The following is a 27,931-nucleotide window of genomic DNA, read 5'->3' on the forward strand; positions in this document are numbered from 1 at the left end:
AAGTTGTGAAATTCATCAAAGCATAGGCTAGCAGGTTTGTCAAAAGGAATATCACTCTCATCAAACCTACGCAGAGAATTCACTTCTACTACCTGTATCGGGTTATCGAGACCATGGATCTCTTTGATAGGTGGTAGATTTTTGACATCTTCAGATTTAATGCCTTTCTCTTGCATAGATTTCTTGGCTTCTTGCATATCTTCGGGACTGAGGAATAGAATACCTCTTTTCTTTGGAGTTGGCTTAGGAGGTGGTTCGGGAATAGTCCAAGCATTATCATTGATCAAGATGTTATTCAGTAGGGTCTCAGCTTGTTCTATAGTTCGTTCCTTAAAAACACAACCGGCACAACTATCTAGGTGGTCTCTAGAGGCATCAGTAAGTCCGTTATAAAGGATATCAAGTATCTCGTTTTCTTCAGAGGGTGATCAGGCAAAGCATTCTGTAGCTGGTCGAGCCTCCCCCAAGCTTGTGGGAGACTCTCTTCTTGGAGTTGAGTAAAGTTGTATATTTCCTGCAAGGCAGCTTGCTTCTTGTGGGCAGGGAAATATTTCTCACAGAAGTAATAGACCATATCCTGGGGACTAGTCACACAACGAGGAGCAAGAGAGGTGAACCAGGCTTTAGGGTCATCCTTTAGAGAGAAAGGAAACAACTTAAGGATATAGTAGTGGCGGATCTTCTCCTCATTAGTGGAAAGGTTGGCTATATCGTGTAGTTTGGCAAGATGGGCTACGACCGTCTCAGACTCATAACCGTGAAAAGGATCAGATTCGACTAGAGAGATTATCTTCGGATCGACAGAGAATTCATAATCCTTATCGGTGATAAAGATAGGTGAAGTGGCAAACTTCGGGTCGTATTTCATCCTAGCTTTCAGAGATTTTTCCTTCCACTTGACAAGTAATTTCTCAGCGTCATAGGCATCCTTACACGCAAGAAAATCCTCAGCTATCTCTCCCTCCATAACGTAACCCTCAGGTATATCAGGCAATTCATATCTAGGAGAGCTAGATCTAGCAGGAGCAAAAGCAAGTTCTATCTCAATAGTATCGGTAGTTTCAGAAGCATCACGAGCATTGGCAGTAACTCTAGCAATATGAGCATCAAGGAACACCCCTAGTGGAACATCAGGCAAAGTAGTATCTCTAGCAGTATCAAGCATAGCATCATCAGGCAAAATAGCATCTCTAGCATCATCAGGCAATGCAGTATCAAGCATAGCATCTCTAGCAATATCAGGCATAGCATCAGGCATAGTATCAAGCGTAGCATCTCTAGCAATATTATCACAAGCATCATCAAGCACATGCGACATATCAAGATTTCTAGCAGGAGGTGATGTTGCAAACTTACTCATAACTGAAGGTGAATCAAGTGCAGAGCTAGATGGCAGTTCCTTACCTCCCCTCGTAGTTGAGAGCAAGACTTTGGTCTTCGGATCCTTCAGATTCTTCATAGTGATCAGCAGATATAAATCCCAAGTGACTCAGAGAATATAGCAATACCTCCCCGGCAATGGCGCCAGAAAAATGCTTGATGTGAGTTGTGCTTCCTCGACAACGGCGCCAGAAGAATCCTGACTCCGTAACAGTAGACCTTCCCTTGCAACGGCACCATAAGAATGGTGCTAGCACTCTCCGGCAATCGAAACTAGAAGAATGTTGTTGACGGCCCACCAGCGCGTGGGATCATAGCAGTTTTCGAGGGTAGAGTATTCAACCCAAATTTGTTGATTCGCCAAACAGGAGGTGAGAGAATACTCTCAAGTATTAGCAGCTGAATGTGTCAGATTCAACCACACCTGAAAGATTAGTATCTGCAAGCAAAAGTAGTAACAACAAAGTAGCGAGTAACGACAGTGGCAAGGAACAGCAGTAGCAAGTAGCGACAGTAGCAAGCGACAGTAGTAGCAACAGCAGCAGCAGAGTAAGACAAGTAACAGCAGCAGAGCAAGACAAGTCACAGCAACGGAGCAAGACAAGTAACAGCAGCAGTGGGACAAACTCGTAGGCAATGGGTCGGTGATTTGTTTGGATGATATTCATCATGCAACAGTTATAACACGGAGATATATGTGGCTAGCTCCCATTCGTCAATGTGATGTAGGCATGCATTCCGTGTGTCGTCATACGTGCTTAGGGAAAAGAACTTGCATGACATCTATTGTCCACCCCTCCCGTGGCAGCGGGGTCCAAAAGGAAACTACATGATATTAAGGTTCTTCTTTTAATAAAGAACCGGACCAACGCATTTGCACTTGGTGAACACATGAACTCCTCAAACTATGGTCATCACCGGGAGTGGTTCCGATTATTGTCACTCCGGGGTTGCCGGATCATAACACATAGTAGGTAACTACAACTTGCAAGATCGGATCTAAAACACACATATATTGGTGACAACATAATAATTTCAGATCTGAAATCATGGCACTCGGGCCCTAGTGACAAGCATTAAGCACGGCAAAGTAGTAGCAACATCAATCTCAGAACATAGTGGATACTAGGGATCAATCCCCATCAAAACTAACTCGATTACATGATAGATCTCATCCTACTCATCACCGCCCAGTGAGCCTACGAATAGATTACTCACGAACGATGGAGAGATTCATGTAATTGGAGAGGGAAGAAGGTTGATGATGACGATGGCGACGATTTCCCCTCTCTGGAGCCCAAGACGGACTCCAGATCTGCCCTCCAGATGAAGAACAGGTTGTGGCGGCGCCTCCATATCGCAAACGCGACGAAAACTTCTCTTTTTATTTTTTCTGGGACGAAAGTGAACTTATAGAGCTGGAATTGGGGGCGACAGAGCCATGTGGGCCCCACAAGCCTGCCCACCGCCACCAGGGGGTGGCGGAGCTAGGGCTTGTGGCCCACTGGCCCACCCCCTCAGGTGGATCTTCGCGCGGGTATTTTTCATATTTTCCATAAATGATCTCCGTAAATTTTCAGGACGTTTGGAGAACTTTGATTTCTGCACAAAACTAACACCAAGGCAATTCTGCAAAAAAACAGCGTTAGTCTAGGTTAGTTCCATTCAAATCATGCAAGTTAGAGTCCAAAACAAGGGCAACAGAGTTTGGAAAAGTAGATACGATGGAGACGTATCAGTGTCTAGTACTCGACTGGTGGCTCGGGTACGGGCACCTGTGGTTGGGCCAAGCCCCAATATGCTGATGGGGAACGTCGCATGGGAAACAAAAAATTTCCTACGCGCACGAAGACCTATCATGGTGATGTCCATCTACGAGGGGGATTTCTGATCTACGTACCCTTGTAGATCGCACAGCAGAAGCGTTAATAAACGCGGTTGATGTAGTGGAACGTCCTCACGTCCCTCGATCCGCGCCGCGAACCGTCCCACGAACCGTCCCGCGATCCGTCCCACGATCCGCTCCGATCTAGTGTCGAACGGACGACACCTCCGCATTCAGCACACGTACAGCTCGACGATGATCTCGGCCTTCTTTATCCAGCAAGAGAGACGGAGAGGTAGATGAGTTCTCCGGCAGCGTGACGGTGCTCCGGAGGTTGGTGGTGATCTAATCTCAGCAGGGCTCCGCCCGAGCTCCGCAGAAACGCGATCTAGAGGAAAAACCGTGGAGGTATGTGGTCAGGCTGCCGTGGAAAAGTTTTCTCAAATCAGCCCTAAAACCTCTGTATATATAGGTGGGAGGGGAGGGGCCTTGCCTTGGGGCTCAAGGAGCCCCAAGGGGTTCGACCAAAGGGGGGGGGAGGAGTTCTCCTCCAATCCTAGTCCAACTAGGATTGGAAGGTGGAGTCCTTTCCTTCCTTCCCACTTCCCCTTTTTTTCCCTTTCTCTTTGATTTATTTTATTCCTGCGCAGGGGCCTCTTTGGGCTTTCCCACCAGCCCACTAAGGACTGGTGCGACACCCCTAAGGCCTATGGGCTTCCCCGGGGTGGGTTGTCCCCCCGGTGAAAATCCGGAACCCATTCGTCATTCCCGGTACATTCCCGGTAATTCCGAAAACCTTCCGGTAATCAATTGAGGTCATCCTATATATCAATCTTCGTCTTCGGACCATTCCGGAAACCCTCGTGACGTTCGTGATCTCATCTGGGACTCCGTCCAGCATTCGGTAACCAACCATATAACTCAAGTACGCATAAAACAACGTCGAACCTTAAGTGTGCAGACCGTGCGGGTTCGAGAACTATGTAGACATGACCCGAGGGACTCCTCGGTCAATATCCAATAGTGGGACATGGATGCCCATATTGGATCCTACATATTCTACGAAGATATTATCGTTTGAACCTCAGTGCCAAGGATTCATATAATCCCGTATGTCATTTCCTTTGTCCTTCGGTATGTTACTTGCCCGAGATTCGATCGTCGGTATCCGCATACCTATTTCAATCTCGTTTACTGGCAAGTCTCTTTACTAGTTCCGTAATACAAGATCCCGCTGTTGGGTAACGTAGCATAAATTCAAAAAAATTCCTACGCATATTCAGATCTTCCTATGGAGAGACCATCAATGAGAGAGGGATGAGTGCATCTTCATACCTTTGAAGATTGCTAAGCGGAAGCAGTGCTAGAACGTGGTTGATGGAGTCGTACTCGCGGCGATTCAGATTGCAGTGTGATTCCGATCTAGTGCCGAAATACGGCACCTCCGCGTTCAACACACGTGCAGCCCTGTGACGTCTCCCGCACCTTGATCCAGCAAGGAGGAGGGAGAGGTTGGGGAAGATCTCCGGCAGCACGACGGAGTGGTGTCGATGGAGAGACGAAGTCTCCCGGCAGGGCTTCGCCAAGCACCGGCAGATAGGAGGAGGAAGAAGAGCAGGGCTGCGCCGAGGGAGAGGGAAAACTGTGTGTAAAACAAACCCGAAACCCCCACTATATATAGGAGGAGGGGAGGGGGTGCCACCCCTAGGGTTCCCACCCTAGGTGGTGCGGCAGCCCCCCAGATGGGAGGTGCGGCGGCCAGGGCAAGGGGTGGGGGTGGCGCACCCCTAGGTGGGCCTTAGGCCCACCAGCGCCTAGGGTTTCCCCCCTCTCCACCTCCTCCACCTTGGGTGGAGTGTGGGGGGCGCACCAGCCCACCTAGGGGCTGGTTCCCTCCCGCACTTGGCACATCTAGCCTCCCGGGGTCGTTGCCCCCTTCCGGTGGACCCCCGGGGCCACCTCCGGTGGTCGCGGTGATCCCGGTACGTTACCGTAGACGCGTGAAACACTCCCGGTGTTCGAAACCATCCGTCCTATATATCAATCTTTACCTCCGGACCATTCAGGAGCTCCTCGTGACGTCCGGGATCTCATCCGGGACTCCGAACAACTTTCTATAACCTCGTATAACAATCCCCTATAACCCTAGTGTCACCGAACCTTAAATGTGTAGACCCTACGGGTTCAGGAGACACGTAGACATGACCGAGACACCTCTCTGGCCAATAACCATCAGCGGGGTCTGGATACCCATGGTGGCTCCCACTTGCTCCACGATGATCTCATCGGATGAACCACGATGTCAAGGATTCAATCAATCCTGTATACAATTCCCTTTGTCTGTCGGTATAGAACTTGCCCGAGATTCGATCGTCGGTATACCTATACCTTGTTCAATCTCGTTACCGGTAAGTTTCTTTACTCGTTCCGTAGCACGTCATCGTGTGACTAACTCCTTAGTCACATTAAGCTCATGATGATGTTGTACCGAGTGGGCCCAGAGATACCTCTTTGTCACGTGGAGTGACAAATCCCGATCTCGATTCGTACCAACCCAACAGACACTTTCAGAGGTACCCGAAGTGCACCTTTATAGTCACCCAGTTACGTTGTGACGTTTGATACACCCAAAGCACTCCTACGGCATCCGGGAGTTGCACAATCTCACGGTCGAAGGAAAAGACACTTGACATTAGAAAAGCTTTAGCATATGAACAATACGATCTAGTGCTACGCTTAGGATTGGGTCTTGTCCATCACATCATTCTCCCAATGATGTGATCCCGTTATCAATGACATCTAATGCCCATGACCAGGAAACCATGATCATCTATTGACTAACGAGCTAGCCAACTAGAGGCTTGCTAGGGACACATTGTGATCTATTTATTCACACATGTATTATTGTTTCCTGTTAATACAATTATAGCATGAACAATAGAAGATTATCATGAACAAGGAAATATGATAATAACCATTTTATTATTGCCTCTAGGGCATATTTCCAACACCCGCAACTTACACTAAGTTACATTGCTTACAAGGCTTGTGTATGATGTTGTATTACCGAGTGGGCCCTGAGATACCTCTCCGTCACACGGAGTGACAAATCCTAGTGACAAATCCTAGTCTCGATCCATACTAACTCAACGGACACCTTTGGAGATACCTGTAGAGCATCTTTATAGCCACCCAGTTACGTTGTGACGTTTGATACACACAAAGCATTCCTCCGGTGTCAGTGAGTTATATGATCTCATGGTCATAGGAACAAATACTTGACACGCAGAAAACAGTAGCAATAAAATGACACGATCAACATGCTACGTCTATTAGTTTGGGTCTAGTCCATCACATGATTTTCCCAATGATGTGATCCAGTTATCAAGCAACAACACCTTGTACATAGTCAGAAGACCCTCACTATCCTTGATCAACTGGCTAGCCAGCTAGAGGCTTACTAGGGACAGTGTTTTGTCTATATATCCACACATGTATCTAAGTCTTCATTCAATACAATTATAGCATGGATAATAAACGACTATCTTGATACAGGAATTATAATAATAACTTATTTATCATTGCCTCTAGGGCATAATTCCAACATATACGTAGATGTCCGAGGGCATAATAATGTACCTGCCTGCATGAAGATTGAACAAAGAAGGAGTAGGCAAAGTAATAGTCTCACGAGTACCCTGACTAAATACCACATTATAAATCATCCTTCCACCTATATCTCTATCAAGAAAGTCATGGAGAACCATGCTATCGTAATCTAGATATCTCTCGGGAAGAAGAACCTCTTCTTCTTCCTCTAGTCTAATAGGTATCTCAAAGTGTCTAGCAAGACGAGTAGCGTAGATACCTCCATAGACAACACCTTTAGAATGGTCCAGGTTCAACCATTGAGATACTATAGCGCCCAAGCTGTAAGTTTTATCGTTATAAAGGGCTTCGCGCAAGACCGCAAGATCTGGGGAATTAAGTGACCCAGCTTTCCCACGACCAATCAAACATTTTCCCATAAATAGTGAGAAGTACCGAAGCATGGGAAAATGTATGCTAGCAGCTCTAGCGCAAGACACTCCTCTCTCCTCTCCTACAACAATTGTACCGATGAAAGCTTCCAAGTCCCATGGACGAGGTTCATGAATATCCCCAACGTAAGGTAATTTGCAAACATTGCAAAAATCCTGGAGTGACATGCGCTGGGGGACATCATAAAGTTTGAACTCAACCATAGGAGGATTCTTCCTCTGATAGAAGTTAAAGCTTTGTACGAAGATATTAGTGAGGAGGAGGTATTGCGGACACTTATCTTCAACGAAGGCGGTAAGGCGTGCGTTCTCCACCAAGTGATAAAAGCCCTCATAAATTCCAGTGGCGCGTAAGAACACGTCGCTTGGCCACTCACACGCTCGAACTTCCGCGACTCGAGGGACCAAATACTTGGGCTTCTTCTCACTCCCATCATCCTTGGGGTCACGGCTTGACGAGCCTCTTAAGAACCTCCTCATCTTTTCCCTTTTCTATCTCTGAAAATTTCTAAATTTTTAGTGATTCTAAGGAAAAGTGAATAAGGCTTAACGAAACTCGTAGCAACTACTCCAACAAGTGCCTAGAGACTGTATTACGCATCAAAACTACTTGGGACCAGCTAGAATCAGCATACAAAGCTCAAGAAGATGGTCACCAAGGCAGCAAAAATACGCGGGGTATAAGGCACTAGAGCAAAAACTAATTGGACCAATGGAGGAGTCACTTACCAAGTAGTAATTTCCCCAAAATAGTTCAGAGAACGGTGATTTGAGCAAAGAGATCGAAAATCCCAGCAAGAGGAGCAAGAGCACGGGTTTGAGCTGTGAAACGATTTTTTCTGGAGGTAGGAGAACTGGATGGGAGCAAGAATGAGTGGAGGGGGTGCTTGTGGGCCCCACAAGCCTGGGTGGCGCGACTAGGGGGGGTGCTCGCGCCCCTAGGGCTTGTGGCCCACTGGCGTGGCCCCCAGACAGACTCTTTGTCCCAGTATTTTTCAAATATTCCAGAAAAAGCATACTAGATTTTCACAGTGTTCGGAGAACTTTTATTTTCGGGGTATTTTTCTACCGGACGCTAAAATAGAAAATAGGGAAAACTAAACTAAACCTATCATTTTTCTTCTAAGCAACCTAAGGTGAAAGCTTGGAACAGAGGTTTGTGACTCCTCGATTCATCCATCTCATGATCGTCGAAAGAAATCCATCAATGGGGTTGATCAAAACCCCTTGACAAAACTTTCTTGAATCGCAAAAGAGAACGGAGAATTTTTCGAACTGTCACTAGGTCACCTCAATGGGGATGTGTATCTCCCCAACAAGCAAGTCATACTTCATCTTGACACGAGGAATAGGGCATTCAAAGCTCCCAATAAGAATCGATGATGTTTTTTCGATAGCATTGATGCAATGTACTCGATATTGTTTCTTCGGAAAGTGCACCGTATGCTCATTACCGTTGACATGGAAAGTGACATTGCCTTTGTTGCAATCTATAACAGTCCCTGCAGTGTTTAAAAAGGGTCTTTCGAGGATGACAGCCATGGCATCGTCCTCGAGAATATCCAAGATAACAAAGTCTGTTAAGATAGTGGTGTTAGCAACCACAATAGGCACATCCTCACAAATGCCGATAGGGAAAGCAGTTGATTTGTCGGCCATTTGCAGAGAGATTTTAGTGGGTGTCAACTTATCCAGTTCAAGTCTACGATAAAGAGAGAGAGGCATAACACTAACACCGGCTCCAACGTCGCATAACGCAGTTCTAACGTAGTTGCCTTTAATGGAGCAAGGTATAGTGGGCACACCAGGATCACCTAGTTTCTTCGGAGTTCCACGCTTGAAAGTGTAATTGGCAAGCATGGCGGAGATCTCAAGATCAGGTATCCTCCTCTTATTAGTCACAATATCTTTCATGTACTTAGCATACAGAGACATCTTGAGCATATCTGTCAAACGCATCTGCAGAAAGACAGGTCCGATCATTTCAACGAAGTGCTCAAAATCCTCATCATCCCTTTTCTTGGATGGTTTGGGAGGAAAGAGCATAGGTTTCTGAACCCATGGTTCCCTTTCTTTACCGTGCTTCCTAGCAGCGAAGTCATTCTTATCATATCTTCTATTCTTAGGTTGTGGGTTATCAAGATCAATAGGTTCAATCTCCACATCCTTTACATTGCTAGGTTGGGCATCTTCATGAACATCACTATTGATATTATTATTAGGCTCATGTTCATCACCAGATTGTGTTTCAGCATCAGAGACAGAGGCATCGTTTGGACTCTCAGGGGTAGTAGCAACAGGGTTGCTAGCGTGCAGGTTCCTATCATCTTTCTTCTTCTAGGATGACTAGGTGCATCAGTGCTAAGTCCTTGAGACTCTTGTTCAACTCTCTTTGGATGACCCTCACGATACAGAGGTTCCTGGGTCATTCTACCGCCTCTAGTGACGACTTTGATGGAATTGTCATTCAACTCATTGAGCAAGTCATTTTGAGCTTTAAGTACTTGTTCTACCTGAGTAGTAACCATAGAGGCATGCTTACTCAGAAGCTTAAGATCATTGACATTTCTGTACACACAAGCACTTAAATGACTAAGCATACGAGCATTCTTTTCCAATTGTCTATTAACATAATCATTGAAACACTGTTGTTTGGCAACAAAGTTATCAAATTCATCCATGCATAAGCTAGCAGGTTTGTCAAAAGGAATATCACTCTCATCAAACCTACGCAGAGAATTCACTTCTACTACCTGTATCAGGTTATCGAGACCATGGATCTCTTCGTAGGTGGTAGATTTTTGACATCTTCAGATTTAATGCCTTTCTCTCGCATAGATTTCTTGGCTTCTTGCATATCTTCAGGACTGAGGAATAGAATACCTCTTTTCTTCGGAGTTGGCTTAGGAGGTGGTTCGGGAATAGTCCAAGCATTCTCATTGCACAAGATGTTGTTCAGTAGAATCTCAGCTTGTTCTACGGTTTGTTCCCTAAAAACACTACCGACACAACTATCTAAGTGGTCTTTGGAAGCATCGGTAAGTCCATTATAGAAGATATCAAGTATCTCATTCTTCTCAAGAGGGTGATCAGGCAAAGCATTCAGTAGCTCGATGAGCCTCCCCCAAGCTTGTGGGAGACTCTCTTCTTTAGCTTGAGCAAAGTTGTACATTTCCTGCAAGGCAGCTTGCTTCTTATGGGCAGGGAAATATTTTTTAGAGAAGTAGTAGACCATATCCTGGGGGCTACGCACACAACCAGGAGCAAGAGAAGTGAACCAGGTCTTAGCATCATCCTTTAGCGAGAAAGGAAACAGCTTGAGCATATAGTAGTGGCGGATCTTTTCCTCGGTAGTGAATAGGGTGGCTATATCGTGCAGTTTGGTAAGATGGCCTACAACCATTTCAGACTTGTAACCGTGAAAAGGATCAGATTCGACCAGAGTGATTAACTCAGGGTGGACAGAGAATTCATAATCCTTATCGGTCACAAAGATAGGCGAAGTGGCAAACTTCGGGTCGTATTTCATCCTAGCATTCAGAGATTTTTCTTTCCACTTGCACAGAAGTTTCTCAACATCATAGCTATCCTTACACGCAAGAGAGTCCTCAGCTATCTCTCCCTCCATAACATAGCGCGTATCAGGCATGACAGGCATAGTAGCAGGTTCTACTTCAATAGTATCAGCAATTTCAGAAGTATCATCACGTCTAGCATCAACTCTAGCAAGTTGTGCATCAAGGAATGCACCTAGTGGCAAAGCAGTATCAGGCATAGCAGGCATAGTATCAAGCATAGCATCATCAGTCATAGTATCAAGCATAGCATCATAAGCAGCAAAAGTAGCATCATCAAGCATATGCGACATATCAAGATTTCTAGCAGGAGGTGATGTCGCAAACTTACTCAAAACCGAAGGTGAATCAAGTGCAGAGCTAGATGACAGTTCCTTACCTCTCCTCGTAGTGGAAGGTAGGATTTTAGTTCTTGGATCTTTCGGATTCCTGATAGTGATCAGCAGACGTCAATCCCAAGTGACTCAGAGAATATAGTTGTGCTTCCCCGGCAACGGCGCCAGAAAAAAGCCTTGATGTCCCACAAGCGTATGGGATCGCAGCAGTTTTCGAGGGTAGAGTATTCAACCCAAATTTGTTGGTTTGCACGATGGGAAGCGAAAGAATATCCTCAAGTATTAGCAGCTGAATGTGTCAGATTCAACCACACCTGAAAGATTAGTGTCTGCAAGCAAGGTATCAGTAGCAAAGTAGTATGATAGCAATGGTGCCAGAAACGATCTATTGACGGCAGACTATTCCTAACTATTGTATGAATGGCGCTAGAAAAGGCCTTGTTGACGGGATGTTAGTGCCAACGAAGTCTTTCAACAAGTAACAGCGGAGTAGAAAGAAACAGTAGTAGCAGCAACAACAAAGTAACAAGTAACATCAGCAAAGTGACAGCAGCAGCAAAGTGGCCCAATCCCTTTTGTAGCAAGGGACAAGCCTAGGCAAAGTAACGTAGCGAGAACCAGTAGTAAAAGACTCGTAGGCAGTGGATCGGTGATGAATGAGTGTTACGGATCTGATTCATCATGTAACAGCTATAACACGGAGAGATATGTAACTAGCTCCCGTTCGTCAATCTAATGTAGGCATGTATTCCGTATGTAGTCATACGTGCTTAGGGAAAAGAACTTGCATGACATCTATTGTCCATCCCTCCCGTGGCAGCGGGGTCCTAATGGAAACTACAGGATATTAAGGTTCTCCTTTTAATAAAGAACCGGACCGCATTAACACGCGGTGAATACATGAACTCCTCATACTATGGTCATCTCCGGGAGTGGTTCCGGCTATTGTCACTCCGGGGTTGCCGGGTCATAACACATAGTAGGTGACTACAACTTGCAAGATAGGATCTAAAACACACATATATTGGCGACAACATAATAGGTTCATATCTGAAATCATGGCACTCGGGCCCTAGTGACAAGCATTAAGCATAGCCAAGTAGTAGCAACATCAATCTAGAACATAGTGGATACTAGGGATCAATCCCCGTCAAGAACTAACTCGATTACATGATAGATCTCATCCAACTCATCACCGTCCGGCAAGCCTACGATGAGATTACTCACGAACGATGAAGAGCATCATGGAATTATCGATGGAGAAAGGTTGATGATGACAATGGCGATGATTTCCCCTCTCCGAATCTCGAAACGGACTCCAGATCTGCCCTCCAGATGAAGAACAGGATGTGGCGGCGCCTCCGTATCGCAAAACGCGATGAAACCTTCTCTTTTTTTTTTCCAGGCGAAACGGAAGATATAGAACTAAGATTGGGGGCGGTGGTGCCACGTGGGCCCCACAAGCCCTCACGGCGCGGCCATAGGGGGTGGCCGCGGCCTGTGGGCTTGTGGCCCACTGGCACGCCCCCTTCGATGGATCTTTGCGCATGTATTTTTCTTTTATTACAGAAAAAATATCCGTAAATTTTCAGGACGTTCCGAGAACTTTTATTTCTGCACAAAAACAACACCATGGCAATTCTGCTGAAAACAGCGTCAGTCCGGGTTAGTTCCATTCAAATCATGCAAATTAGAGTCCAAAAAAAGGCAAAAGAGTTCGGAAAAGTAGATACGACGGAGACGTATCAAGTACATGCGCAAAACACAAAAGAGCTTGCACCCAACGCTATAAAGAGGTTGTCAATCCCTTCTAGATTGTTTGCAAAGTGAGAACTGAAAGCGGAAAGCAAAACAAAGTAAAAGTGTAAGGCTGGAAATATAATGTGAAGTAGACCCGGGGGCCATAGTGTTCACTAGAGGCTTCTCTCAAATTAGCAAATAACACGGTGGGTGAACAAATTACTATCGAGCAATTGATAGAACCGCGCAAAGTCATGACGATATCTAAGGTAATGATCATACATATATGCATCACGTCCGAGACAAGTAGACCGATACTTTCTACATCTACTACTATTACTCCACACATCGACCGCTATCCACCATGCATCTAGTGTATTGAGTTCATGACGAAGAGAGTAACGCCTTAAGCAAGATGACATGATGTAGAGGGATAAACTCAAACCAATGATGAAAACCCCATCTTTTTACCCTTGATGGCAACAACACGATACGTGCCTCGCTACCCCTTCTGTCACTGGGTGAGGTCACCGTACGGTACGAACCCAAAACCAAGCACTTCTCCCATTGCAAGAATCATAGATCTAGTTGGCCAAACAAAACCCACAACTCGAAGAGAATTACAAGGATATGAAATCATGCATATAATAAATCAGAGGAGACTCAAATAATATTCATAGATAATCTGATCATAAATCCACAATTCATCGGATCTCGACAAACACACCGCAAAAGAGGATTACATCGGATAAATCTCCATGAAGATCATGGAGAACTTTGTATTGAAGATCCAAGAGAGAGAAGAAGCCATCTAGCTACTAGCCCGAGTGCCATGATTTCAGATATGAACCTATTATGTTTTCATCAATATATGTGTGTTCTAGATCCTATCTTGCAAGTTGTAGTCACCTACTATGTGTTATGACCCGGCAACCCCGGAGTGACAATAGCCGGAACCACTCCCGGGGATGACCATAGTATGAGGAGTTCATGTATTCGCTATGTGCTAATGCTTTGTTCCGGTTCTCTATTAAAAGGAGACCTTAATATCCCTTAGTTTCTATTAGGACCCCGCTGCCACGGGAGGGATGGACAAAACATGTCATGCAATTTCTTTTCCCTAAGCACGTATAACTATATACGAAATACATGCCTACATTACATTGACGAGCTGGAGCTAGTTGTATATCACCCTCCGTTATAACTGTTGCATGATGAATGCCATCCGGCATAATTATCCATCACCGATCCAATGCCTACGAGCTTTTCCTACTGGTCCTTGCTAAGTTACTTTGCCGCTGCTACTGTTACCACTGCTACTGTTACCGCTGCTACTGTTACTATCACTACTTTGCTACTGAAACTCTGCTGCAGATACTAAGTCTTTCAGGTGTGGTTGAATTGACAACTCAACTGCTAATACTCGAGAACATTCTTTGGCTCCCCTTGTGTCGAATCAATAAATTTGGGTTGAATACTCTACCCTCGAAAACTGTTGCGATCCCCTATACTTGTGGGTTATCAGGGCTACTCTTCTCGACCAAGGTAAAGTGCTCCGAGTCGTCCATGGCGACGAAGTGCACGGGCATGGACATGGGAGGGTGAGTCAAAATGGAGGGAGAGATAGATAAGGAGAAACGAGGTAGAGAGGAAGGAGATGGAGGGAGTATCGGGGCTGGGCACCGGTGGCGAGGTGCTCCAGCGTGGTGGCATGGAGATGCGGGGGAAGACCGAAGAGCTCCTGGACGCCGGTGACGTGAGGCAGCGTCCTCTTTCGACACCATGTAGGAGGAGGCGTGAATGGGGAGGAGCCCCGTGAGAGAGCCTATGGATAGAGGGGGAGAGTGACATGAGAGAGGAGGGATTTGGGGGAGGAGATGGGGATTTTATACCCTATGCAATGAAGACCGCTTAGCAGTAGCACTTTTTTTTATACCCAGTGCTACTAGTAAGTAGTAGTAGCGAGTGGTAACAACCCACGCTACTACTACCGACTTAGGAGTAGCGCTTGTTTTATAACCCACACTAATAGTATGGCTTGTCCCGGGGGACAGAGTGAACACCACTTAGCAGTAGCGCTTTTTTATACCCTGCGCTACTAGTAAGTACCAATAGCGTGTGGTAAAAATCAGCGCTACTAGTAAGTGTCTATCTATAAGGTTTTTCCTACTAGTGTAACACTCGTGAGAAAGCAAAGTGGCGCGCCGCAACGCAAGTTGCAACCAAAGGAACTAAATCTCGGGCTCCCGAAACACACACCGCCACTCCACCAGTCAAAACCGACCTTCGCTGCTGCCTCGCAGGGAACCAAGAGACGAGCCATAGAAACACACCTTCTCTCGAGGCATTGGACCAGAATACTCGTTTTCATCCTTTTTACAAAACAAGGACCTTAAAGTAGTATTGTATTTACTTTTTATTTCCTCCTATTATAATTTTGTAGTCTCCTTTTCTTTCCTAATATTAACAGCTTGGAGTTGGCACCTCACATAGACCTAGTGAGAATAGAGTGGGAGTGTGGCTGCTGGCTTGGCTTGACCAAAGTCATTGTTGTTTTCGGAGAGGAAAGGAAGTGAAGAAAGCTAGGAAGAACAGGGGGTATATCTCCGGGGCGGAGAAGCAAGAAAGCAAGCGAGGAAGGAAACCCTACCTAGCTGATAGACAGAAAACCAAAATCGCATGCAACACACGGTCTTGCTCACTCAAAGTATCAAATAGTATGGGTTAAAGGGATTGAGAGATATCATCAAAATATAGGTTGGAAATGGTGGAGTCAACAAGGCAAGAAGATTAGGTTTGGAGGTAGGAGAAGGTTTTCTTTATAGTATTCGTTCTCAATTAGTTGTTTTCAACCGTTGTACCACGTGAGCAAGGGCCAAGCTGGCCAAGTGTGCACAGGTGTCTAGGGATGAAAATACTACCCCATGCACACGGGGTGTGCAGAGGCATATGATGTACCCCGTCGACACGGGGTGTTTAGAGACTCTGGGTATTTTCTATGGGCACAATGAGGTATGGAATTTATGACAAAGAAGGTCCATTTATAGTGGTGGGTGTAGGAAGAAATTGTATTAGGGTGTTCTCAATTCATCATTCTTCCACCTTGACCCTCTTGATAGTGTGTGGTTGCCATATGACTCAACTAAACCCAAGAAAAGCACACTTTTGCTCTTTTTTTGGGGGGGGGGGCTCAACCATCTCCATAATAAACCCTAGCCTAGCAAACCCTAGCGCTAGCAGATATAGATTAGATAGATAGAAATCTAAGATCGCTCTTTGGATCGCCCGATCGCCGCAGATTGTTGATGGAGAAGGGTTGGTGATGACGACGGCGATGAAAATACAACCCCAAGCGCATGGGGGTGTGCAGAGGCATATGATGTACCCCATCGGCATGGGGTGTTTAGAGACTCTGGGCATTTTCTATGGGCACAATGAAGATATGGAATTTATGACAAAGAAGCTCCATTTATACTGGTGGGTGTCGGAAGACATTGTATTAGGGTGTTCTCAATTCTTCATTCTTCCACCTTGACCCTCTTGATAGTGCGTGGTTGCCATATGACTCGACTAAACCCAAGAAAAGCACACCTTTGATATTTTTTTTGGTTCAACCATCTCCATAATAAACATGCAAGGAAACAATGACCGGAGATAAATCCTAACAGCCATCATTAATTGTTTTGTCACACTAAAAAGTCATGTAGGGATGTATGCACTTTCACACGGGGCTGCGAGGCCATGCCCTGGCCCTTATCAAGAGGGCATTACTCGCTCAATCCCAACCAAACATCGCCGGTGCCAAAAACAGTATGATTCTGTGACGCGGCTAGACCCATCCCGTAGGCCAGCGCGGGAAAAGAACGTTCCACCGCAGATACCACCCCTTATATACAAGAAAAATGGTGGACCCTAGGAAAGGTGGAACCACACCTTCGAGACGAGACTCATGAGAAAGCGATGCCGCGCGACGCGATGTAAGCTTCAAGCAATGGAACCAAAGCTCGGCCTCCTCAAACACGCGCCACCACTTGAGCGGTGAAATCCCCCTCGCAGGGAACTAAGAGACGAGTCAAAGAAACACTATAGTTCCCTTTCGTGATATCCTTTTTTTCTTCCATATTATATTATACATATTATTATTATTATTATTATGAGGTTGGAGTTTGGAGTGCCACCTCACTCAGCTAGGCCTAGACTAGTAGGGAGAATAGAGTGGGAGTGTGGCTGCTGGCTTGGCTTGGCTTGGCTTGACCAAAGTCAGTGTTTTTATTTTTTGTTTGGGAGAGGAAAAAGGGGAAGAAGAAGAGGAGAGGAGAGCAGGGGAAAATATCGCCGGAAGCAAGCAAACCCTAGCGCTAGCAGAAGATATAGATTAGATTAGAAATCCAAGATCGGTCTTTGGGTCGCCGGATCGCCGGGGAGACCCAAGGAGACCAAGGCCAAGGCACAGCAGGAGCAAGGAGGAGGAGGAGGAGGAGGAGGAGGCGGCGGGAGGGATGGCGGACAGCGGCGGGGTCAGCGCCAACAACGCCGCCGCCGGCAACGACGACGAGGAGGGCAACACCGCCCCTTTCCCCGACACGGTACATACTAAATCCCTTAACTTTTTTCCTCTCCATCTCCCTTGTCCACTACTACCACGGCATGAGGGAGGAGGAAACCATGGCCGTTTCTCAGCAGATCTGACAACAACCAAGCAACATTCGGCGCCGGCCACCAAAATAAATTTCTTGATTGCTTCACTTCTTCACCAAAATAATAATAATCTCCAAATGAATGAAATAATATACAGTATGATGATGCCAAATGCAAAGATGCAACATTCGGTTTTACTTCACAGACACAGACAGACACACACACTGCCTTGTGCCCTTATCAGCTCTTATCCTTTTGTTTATGCTTACGAAATGCAAACCTCATGCCTCCTTGTGCCCTTATCAGGTCCAGATAGGAGGGTCTCCCGAGTACAGGGTCGAGAGGAAGCTCGGCAAAGGCGGGTTTGGCCACGTCTTCGTCGGCCGCCGCCTAACCGGTGGGAACGGACGCGGCGCCGGTGCTCAGGAGGTGCTGCTGCCAAATCCCTGTCATCTCTTTGTGCTTTCTTTCTTTCAAAAATACATGTTCTGCAAAGAAAGAAAGAAAAAAAAAAGAGACGTGTTTCTTTTTCGTTTCGTCGCCGCTGACTAGCTTCCATTCCATTTGTAGGTTGCAATAAAATTCGAGCACAACACCAGCAAGGGGTGCAACTACGGCCCTCCGTACGAGTGGCATGTGTATTCGTAAGTCTCGTGTTCCGTCGGCGTTACTTGTAGCAACTACATGCTTTGCGCCATCATCTTTGTCGTGACGTTCATGCTTTTTGTTTTGTTTTTGACTATGTATATATATACCAGTGCTCTTGGAGGTACTCACGGCGTGCCCAAGGTGCATTATAAAGGCCGGCAGGGTGACTACTATGTCATGGTATGAATTATTATTGCCCTTTTCCGACCGTTCTACTGGATGACGTTACCCTTGTGGGGCAGAACGTCTTGTTTTATATCCCCTCTTGTGAAACTGCAGATTATGGATATGCTGGGGCCTAGCTTGTGGGATTCCTGGAATTTAGCAGGGCAGACGTGAGTTTCTTTCTTCAATTAGTCTTCCTAACGGATTAGGCCGACTTCCTTTTATTTTTATCTGGTTGTAATCAAGGAAGCTGTTTAGTAGCTGCTTCTCTTGGAAACCACTCTTTCCGAACACACAACCGCACTGTTACGAATGTCTACTTGCTTCATATACCATACATTTTCTTTTTAGAAATAAAACAGTTGTTTCTGCTGTATGCCTGCATCTAAGATGTTTGAAGCACAACTTTATCCTTTTTCATGCACCCATTACATTTTTCTCACACGTCGATCTATCCTGGAAATTTTGCAGTGTAGTTATCCTGGAACAGAGTCTTGACTATATTTTTTTCACACTCGATGAATTATTTTTCATCTTGCACCTATTCTTAAATTTTGCAGTGTAGCTTGATACTTCCTGGTTTTCTGACTTGTGTTGAAAACTTTCAGTATGTCATCAGAAATGGTAGCTTGTATTGCTGCAGAGGCCATCTCTATCCTGGAAAGCATGCATTCTAAAGGGTAAGCAGGCATACGAAGGTTAGCTATGTCTAATGCATCAGGCATTTTCCCTCTTTCTCATGATGCTTCTGTAAATTCCTTTCAGATATGTACATGGAGATGTCAAACCTGAGAATTTCCTTCTCGGTCAGCCTGGAACTCCTCAAGAAAAGAAACTTTTTCTTGTAGATCTTGGATTAGGTAAGCAAGCCTCTTTATCCAGACTCTTGTTACTCCCCCCGTCCCACAATATAAGACGTTTTTGCAAGCTATGTTAGCTTCCAAAAACATCTTATATTATGGGACGGAGGGAGTAGTTTACACTGCAGCGGTGAAAGTTCCGAGTGTTCTGGTAGAATACTGTTGCTAGTGTACTGGTACTTGATAATCTTGACTGCTTTAGACCTTGGGTGTTCCATATTGCTTTGTGTCTGGAACTCTGGATCATTTAAGATTTATCATTTGGCAGCAACAAAGTGGAAAGATCCTGCTACTCAACAGCATGTTGATTATGATCAACGTCCGGATGCCTTCAGGTCTGCTATGTGTTAAATTTGTCAGTTCCATACAATCCTATATATCTGCAGATGTCCTAAATCTTGCCTTCCTGATGTAGAGGAACAGTCAGATATGCTAGTGCCCATGCGCATTTAGGAAGAACTGCAAGCAGGAGAGATGACTTGGAATCACTGGCTTATACACTAGTATTTCTCCATCGAGGCAGGTTGCCGTGGCAAGGGTACCAGGTATCGTATTGTCTTATCTATTTAGTTTTTTTTTGTCCATTCACCATCATTTTGTAGGATGTCTGTTTGAGAATCACATATATATATCTTGCATGTGTGTGTTTGCAGGGTGATAATAAATCATTTCTGGTGTGCAAGAGAAAGATGAGTACGTCACCCGATATCCTTTGCGGCCTCTGTCCTCAACCTTTTAAGCTATTTCTTGAGACTGTAGTCAACATGAAGTTTGATGAGGAACCAAACTACTCCAAGTTGATTTCTTTGTTCGATGTTTTAATCGGACCAAACCCGTCCATCAGACCAATCAATACTGATGGAGCCCAAAAGGTTCGTTTTAGGGCACTGCACATGGTTTGGGGTTATTAAGTGAACCCTTTTTTTTTTTTTGCGATGAGGTTATTAAGTGAACCTGAAAACACTGCATGTGTTACTGAACTCATTCATTCCCTGCAGGTAGGGCAGAAGCGTTCTAGGCTGCTTAATGACGACGACGATAGCAATGCAAGAAAGAAGATTCGCCTGGGTGTTCCGGCAACACAGTGGATTTCAGTGTATAATTCTAGATCACCCATGAAACAGAGGTACAGCTCCTCTATTGTTGAACTGGAAATGGCCCGTGATTTCCTCCAGTACTCTTTGTTGCATGATGCGTGGAGTTCGCAGTGTTTCCTTGCTGCTCTGTTTTAGTGAAACCCACAGAATCATATTAGGATTTCTTTTGACAGTTATCTACTGGTTCACGTTCAGCTTTGAGGGTTTACCCTGATTATTACAATCATAAAGCAACTCAGACTTACTTTAGATGTATTCATGGAACTCACTTCAGATGTTTACATCTTAGGTTCATACTGGCTTCTGTAAGCTGTAACAGGCAATGCACATGTTATTGTTAGCCATGGTCAGCTATGCATGCTCTTTTGTGTTGGCAAAAAATGCCCCACATAAGACTTTTCTTGTATGATCCAACTATGATTAGACATGCAGTTTGCCTGTCGTGTAGGTCTGGAGTGTGATGATCCTTCCTTTATATGATGTATGTATTGTAATGCCCTCGTACGCATAGCAACGATAAAAAGTTATCTTCCCACCGAGACCTGTGAAGCTCATGTGCCACATCCATTATATTTCCATTTTGCAGTGTTGCCTGTAGTTTATAATCTGTTAGGAGAGCTCAAGTATAAGTGAAGGAAACTTTACAATCTTTGCTGGGAACTGAAATATGCTGGCAATCTACAGTATTCTCCTTCATTGTTTGCATTGATTGATGCACCATCATCTTTTTTATGTAGTTTATGTGTATACAGGCTGATTAACTTTCCCCCTTGATAGGTACCACTATAATGTGGCTGACAATAGGTTAGCACCACACGTGGAGAAAGGAAATGAGGACGGTCTGCTGATAAGCTCAATATCATCATGTGTTGATCTTTGGGCAGTCATTATGGATGCTGGAACTGGCTTCACGGATCAAGTCTATGAACTGTCGCCACATTTCCTTCACAAGGTAGAAGAAACTTCCCATCTCTCCCTCATGTAACTTAATTCTTCTTGCTTGCACTCATTTTAACCCCAAAACAAATCAGGACTGGATTATGGAACAATGGGAGAAAAATTTCTACATCAGTTCTGTCGCTGGCGCCAATACTGGAAGCTCTCTTGTAGTGATGTCCAAAGGTATGCATATCTTTTGTGTCACTACACATATTCTTTACTCTCTGTTTTTTCCCTCCCTAGCTGTCGCATAAGTTGCGGTATGGATAGTAAGCATGTTTATCGTGGTGAATCTAGTTGTATTGCAATGTACCACATCCGTGTTAGTCAGGCAGCCTCAGAAAGTCAGAAGTAAACCTGGGGAGCGAAGTCCCTGCTCCAAATCCGCTCAGCCTGATCAGTCGTCTGAAATACCAGACCTTCCATCTGAGTATCCTGCATAGGCATCTGTCATATTTTGTCTGCTTACCAGATTGCAGTTGCCATCTTTTGACGGAGCCCCTGTTCATGATTCTTTTGTTGCTTTCTGCTGTAATATGTTGTGGTATATGTGATGATTGGCAGGCACACCATACACACAGCAGTCGTACAAGGTGAGCGATTCCTTCCCGTTTAAATGGATAAACAAGAAATGGAAGGAAGGCTTCTACGTGACGTCGATGGCGACATCAGGCAGCCGATGGGCCATAGTCATGTCGCGCAACGCTGGGTTCACCGACCAGGTCTAAAAAATTTGTCGAGTGAAGAGCGAAAACACGAGTTTTGTTTGACATTCTGGTAGCATTGTTTGTAACTCTTGATTGACATACATACAGGTGGTGGAGCTGGACTTTCTGTACCCTAGCGAGGGCGTCCACCGGCGGTGGGACAATGGGTACCGGATCACAGCGATGGCGGCGACCATGGACCAGTCTGCTCTGATCCTGAGCATGCCGAGGCGCCGGCCTCGGGACGAGACGCAGGAGACGCTGCGGACGTCGCAGTTCCCCAGCGCGCACGTCAAGGTACGTATGTTTGAACCCTTCGTTGTAAGCAAGTTGTTATGGATTGGTGGTACAAACATGAGAAGAAATAAGCCGCAAGCCTGAGTTTTCCCTGACCGAGTTTGCCTGGCAATGGAATGAATTTTGCAGGACAAGTGGGCCAAGAACCTCTACCTCGCCGGGATCTGTTATGGGCGAACGGTGGCGTAGCGGTAGCATAGCCATGCCTGCCGTCGGGCTTGCGGCGGAGCTGGATGCAATGCATCCATCCATCCATCCTCGGTATTAGGCGACTCTTCTGAGTTGTATTTATGCAGACCTGATTCCTGTTGCTGACACCCAACCCAACCCAACCCAACCCAACCAAAAAAAGCCATCACATTCATGTGTATATTTTCGCCGAGCAAGCATTGGTGGTCAGCAGCAGCAGGAGTATCTGCTTACTTACTTTTAATTACTAGATCATCGTAGCGCGTTTGTTTGTTTGTTTGGCTGGATGGTGAATGAATGAATTTCCTGATTGATTGATTGATCATGTAATGCACTATCTGACTGCTAGTCATTTTGATGATGATTATGTTATATCCTATCCTATCCTATCCTATCCTATGATGTATGCTTTGCTGTTGCTGGTCTCTTATACTCCCTTCATCTCCAAATAATTGTCGCTGTTTTAGAGCATCACCAGCCCCCCCCCCCCCCCCAACAGGCCCCTAGGCGTCTTTTTTTTATCACCGGCTGAAAAAAAGTCGTCCAGTAACACCCCCAAGATCCCAAAATTCGCTGGTTAAGGCCGAAATTGGCGTCGGTGGATCCAGACCGAGCCCAGCGAGGCGAGATTCCTTGTGGACCAGATGAGTCGTTGGCGACGCACGCCTTCGTCGCCCTCATCACCTTGGCTCCCGTGCTGGTTGGGGTTTCAAGAGATTTGGCAGTGCATTGGCGGCGAGCCGCAGCGTGTCCCGCCCTTTCTCGTCATGCGTACACATCGCTTCCGCCCTTTCCTTGCTATAAAAGCCGACACCGCTTCCGCCCTTTCCTTGCTATAAAAGCCGAGCCTTGTCGTCGCTCGTCGCACACTCGTCATCCCCCAGCTCTCTCATCCTCCAACGTCGAAAAACTCCCTCAAGGCCATGGCGGAAAGGTTCCTCGGTGATGGAGCGGCGGCCAACGGCTTCGGCCGCCGGTGGCTGCACGAGTGGGAGGCAGGCCTGCTTCAGGAGGCGAACTACCTGACGCCACCCAACATGTGCGTACCGGGCGCATGACGGCTAAGCGCCGTCGGCGTCCCCGTGCCTCCGACGTCCTCCGACGCGGAGCGCCCCACCGAGAGCACGCGGATTTGGGCGTCCTTGCCGGAGCATGCTCGTGAGCAGCAAAGGTACGTCCCCGACAACCACGCCCTCCGGCGGCGTATTTCCAGCGCCGCCACGCCGACCGGCTGGCGTCGACCAACGGCGCCGCGGCGCCGAGGGGGTGCCACAACTCCGACGGCCGCCGTCAATGGTGGGGCGTCCCCGCACGCTCACTGCACGCCGTCCTCGAGCACATCGAGGGAGGCAACGAACCGCCATCGGAGTACCCGACGTCGTCATTCTCTCGTTGGAGCGTGAGTTTGTGGCTGTTGAGGCGCGTGGAGTCGTCCTCCGACTCCCGCTCCTCCGATGCGGTGACACCGCTCATTGCCATCAAGCCTGAGCCGTAGGAGACGCCGCTTCGTCGGCGCAGCCGCAGCGACAACCTCATCATAAACGAGGGCCGCCGCGACCCTTCCCTTCCCCGCGGTCACCTTTCGTCTGATCAAGCGGTCTCTTGTTTTGTCACTTTCATATGCTAGTGGGAAGTTTTCATTATAAAACTTGGCTTATATATTCCGTTGACGGACTTCCTCAAATGCCCGAGGTCTTCATGAAGAAGCAAGTTAGATGCACACCCACTTAGCTTTAGTTGGGCTTTCATACACTTATAGTTCTAGTGCATCCGTTGCATGGCAATCTCTACTCCTAGCATTGATATCTATTGATGAACATCTCCATAGCCCGTTGATACACCTAGTTGATGTGAGACTTTCTTCTCCACTTTCACCCCTTTGAAACCTACCACCATATTCTATTCCACCTTTATGCTATATTCATGGTTCACGCTCATATATTGCGCAAGTAATAAAAACCTTAAGAGCGTTAAAAGGTATGATCCAATTGCTTGACTTGACACCGTGGTGCTTAACATTTGTATTTATGTGATGAGGACGGAGCCATGCTATATTTATATGATAAAATGAATAGGGGGTGAACATTTTTTATGGATCGTATGCTTTAAAACTTGATGATTATGTTGCTTATGTTTATAAGTATTACTATGTTGATGTTTATTAATTCATTGTTTCTGAACGATCAAACCTAGAAAATATTTCATGTTGGGTAGCATGTCACATGAAAATTCTCTTTTTATCATTTACCTACTCGAGGACGAGCATGAATTAGGCTTGGGGATGCTGATACGTCTCTGATGTCTACTACGCAACCTTCTCCTTGTAGACGTTGTTGGGCCTCCAAGTGCAGAGGTTTGTAGGCCAGTAGCAATTTTCCCTCAAGTGGGTGACCTAAGGTTTATCAATCCGCGGGAGGCGTAGGATGAAGATGGTCTCTCTCAAGCAACCCTGCAACCAAATAACAAAGAGTCTCTTGTGTCCCCAACACACCCAATACAGTGGTAAGTTGTATAGGTGCACTAGTTCGGCGAAGAGATGGTGATACAAGTGCAATATGGATGGTAGATATAGGTTTTTGTAAACTGAAATTACAAAAACAACAAGGTAACAAATGGTAAAAGTGAGCACGAACGGTATTGCAATGCGTGGAAACAAGGCCTAGGGTTCATACTTTCACTAGTGAAGTTCTCTCAACAATGATAACATAATTGGATCATATAACTAGCCCTCAACATGCAACAAAGAGTCACTCCAAAGTCACTAATAGCGGAGAACAAACGAAGAGATTATTGTCGGGTACGAAACCACCACAAAGTTATTCTTTCTGATCGATCTATCATAGAGTTCGTACTAGAATAACACCTTAAGATACATATCAACCAAGACCCTAATGTCACCTAGATACTCCATTGTCACCTCAAGTATCCGTGGGCATGATTATACTATATGCATCACACAATCTCAGAATGATCTATTCAACCAACACATAGAACTTCAAAGAGTGCCCCGAAGTTTCTACCTGAGAGTCAAAACATGTGCCAACCCATATGCATAGATTCCCAATGTCACGAAACCCGCAAGTTGATCACCAAAACATACATCGAGTACTCACATGAATATCCACGTGTGCCAACCCATATGCATAGGTTCCCAATGTCACAAACCCGCAAGTTGATCACCACAGATAGACACGTGCAAGACATACATCAAGTGTTCTCAAAGACTCAATCCGATAAGATAACTTTAAAGGGGAAACTCAATTCATTACAAGAAGGAAGAGGGGGAAGAACATCATAAGATCCAACTATAGTAGCAAATCCCGCGGTACATCGAGATCAAGACATCTCAAGAACACGAGAGAGAGATCAAACACATAGCTAATGGTACATACCCTCAGCCCCGAGGGAGAACTACTCCCTCCTCGTCATGGAGATCGCCGGGATGATGAAGATGGCCACCGGAGATGGGTTCCCCCTCCGGCAGGGTGCCGGAACGGGCTCCCGATTGGTTTTTGGTGGCTACAGAGGCTTGCGGCGGCGGAACTCTCGATCTAGGTTTCTTTTTGGGGGTTTATGAATTTATAGGAATTTATGACGGTGGAATTGCGTCAGTTGGGCTCACGAGGAGGTCACAAGCCTGCACGGCGCGACCAGGGGGGTAGGCCGCGCCCCATGGGCTTGTGACTCCCTCGTGGCTCTTTTGGCCTTCTTCCAAAGCTTCGGGGGTCTCTTTTGGTTCAAAATAAATCATCGCAAAGTTTTGTTCCATTTGGACTCCGCCTGAAAAAGGGTCAAAAACACGGAAAATAACAGAAACTGGCACTTGGCACTGAGTTAATAGGTTAGTCCCAAAAAAGATATAAAATAACATATTCATGCATATAAAACATCCAAAGAAGACAATATAATAGCATGGAACCATCAAAAATTATAGATACGTTGGAGACGTATCAGTCTCCAACGCATCTATAATTTTTGATTGTTCCATGAAATTATATTATCATTCTAGGATGCCTTTTGGGTGTTTATTTACCAGTTAATATTATTTTTGAGCATTAACCTATAAACCCAGTGCCGAGTGCCGGTTGTTGTTTTGTGCATGTTTTTTGCTTTTCAGGTTTATAGTACCAAACGAAGTCCAATTGCCACGAAACTTTAATATGAATTTTTTGGACCAAAAGAAGACCTGGATGCTCCGGGAGGAGACTAGAGGCCTCACGAGGGAGGCACGAGGCAACCAGGCGTGGCCAGGGGGTAGGGCAACTACCGAAGTTGTGTTCTAGCTCAACAGGTAAATGACAGGCCTTATCGTAAACCATTTTATACGGCGACATGCCCATGGGATTCTTATAAGCAGTCCTATAAGCCCATAGTGCATCGTCAAGTTTGCTAGACCAATTCTTTTGAGATCTATTGACAGTCTTTTGTAAGATCAATTTGATCTCCCTATTACTCAACTCCACTTGACCACTAGACTGAGGATGATAAGGAGATGCAACTCTATGGTTGACATCATACTTAGGGAGCATCTTGCGGAAAACACCATGAATGAAGTGTGAACCGCCACCGGTCATCAGATATCCAGGGACTCCAAATCTTGGGAAGATGACTTCTTTAAGCATCTTAATAGAGGTGTGGTGATCAACATTTCTAGTGGGGATAGCTTCTACCCACTTAGTGACGTAATCCACAGCAACTAAGATGTGAGTGTACCCATTGGAACTCGGGAAGGGTCCCATATAATCAAAGCCCCAGACATCAAATGGTTCAATGACAAGTGAATAGTTCATAGGCATTTCCTGACGCTTACTGATGTTCCCTATTCTTTGGCATTCGTCACAAGACAAGACAAACTTACGGGCATCCTTGAAGAGAGTGGGCCAATAGAAACCTGATTGCAATACCTTATGAGCAGTTCTTTCTCCAGCATGGTGTCCTCCGTAGGCTTCGGAATGACACTTATGCAGGATTTGTCCCTGTTCATGTTCAGGCACACAACGTATAATAACACCATCTACTCCTTCCTTATAAAGGTGAGGATCATCCCAAAAGTGGTGTCTCAAATCAAAGAAGAATTTCTTCTTTTGCTGGTAGATGAAACTGGGTGGTATGTATTTCGCTACGATATAGTTTGCGTAATCAGCATACCACAGTGCACTATGTGAAGAGCGGATGACATTCAATTGCTCATCAGGAAAGCTGTCATCAATAGGTCGTGGGTCATCAAGGACATTCTCTAGCCTAGGCAAGTTATCTGCTACAGGGTTATCATCACCCTTTCTGTCAACAACGTGCAAATCAAATTCCTGTAGCAGGAGAACCCATCTGATTAGCCTAGGCTTAGCGTCCTTCTTCTCCATAAGGTACTTAATAGCAGCATGATCAGAGTGAATAGTGACTTTGGAGTCAACTATATAACATCTGAACTTTTCACATGCAAACACGACTGCTAAAAACTCCTTCTCCGTTGTAGCATAGTTTCTCTGGCACTGTCTA

General features: G+C 45.8%; 1 protein-coding gene across 1 annotated transcript; it reads left to right on the top strand.

The window, feature by feature from the left end:
• The first annotated feature begins 17,130 nt into the window (after positions 1-17,130).
• Positions 17,131-22,812, top strand: LOC123452693 (casein kinase 1-like protein HD16). The gene is made up of 16 exons (XM_045129401.1): positions 17,131-17,481; positions 17,840-17,962; positions 18,104-18,177; positions 18,292-18,361; positions 18,461-18,516; positions 18,955-19,026; positions 19,112-19,206; positions 19,475-19,541; positions 19,622-19,751; positions 19,860-20,078; positions 20,205-20,332; positions 21,081-21,255; positions 21,335-21,425; positions 21,807-21,964; positions 22,058-22,246; positions 22,376-22,812. Exons 1-16 carry the CDS (start codon positions 17,395-17,397, stop codon positions 22,433-22,435), a joined length of 1,794 nt encoding a protein of 597 aa, XP_044985336.1. The 5' UTR covers positions 17,131-17,394; the 3' UTR covers positions 22,436-22,812.
• Positions 22,813-27,931: the final 5,119 nt, after the last annotated feature.

Source organism: Hordeum vulgare, chromosome 5H, assembly GCF_904849725.1.
Source record: "Hordeum vulgare subsp. vulgare chromosome 5H, MorexV3_pseudomolecules_assembly, whole genome shotgun sequence".
In the NCBI taxonomy this organism is placed as follows: Eukaryota; Viridiplantae; Streptophyta; class Magnoliopsida; order Poales; family Poaceae; genus Hordeum; species Hordeum vulgare.

Coding starts and splice junctions, on each gene's coding strand:
- LOC123452693 (XM_045129401.1), top strand. CDS start 17,395: ATGGCGGACAGCGGCGGGGTCAGCGCCAACAACGCCGCCGCCGGCAAC. Junction 19,752..19,859: donor TGCCGTGGCAAGGGTACCAG/GTATCGTATTGT, acceptor GTGTGTTTGCAG/GGTGATAATAAATCATTTCT. Junction 21,965..22,057: donor ACGCTGGGTTCACCGACCAG/GTCTAAAAAATT, acceptor ACATACATACAG/GTGGTGGAGCTGGACTTTCT.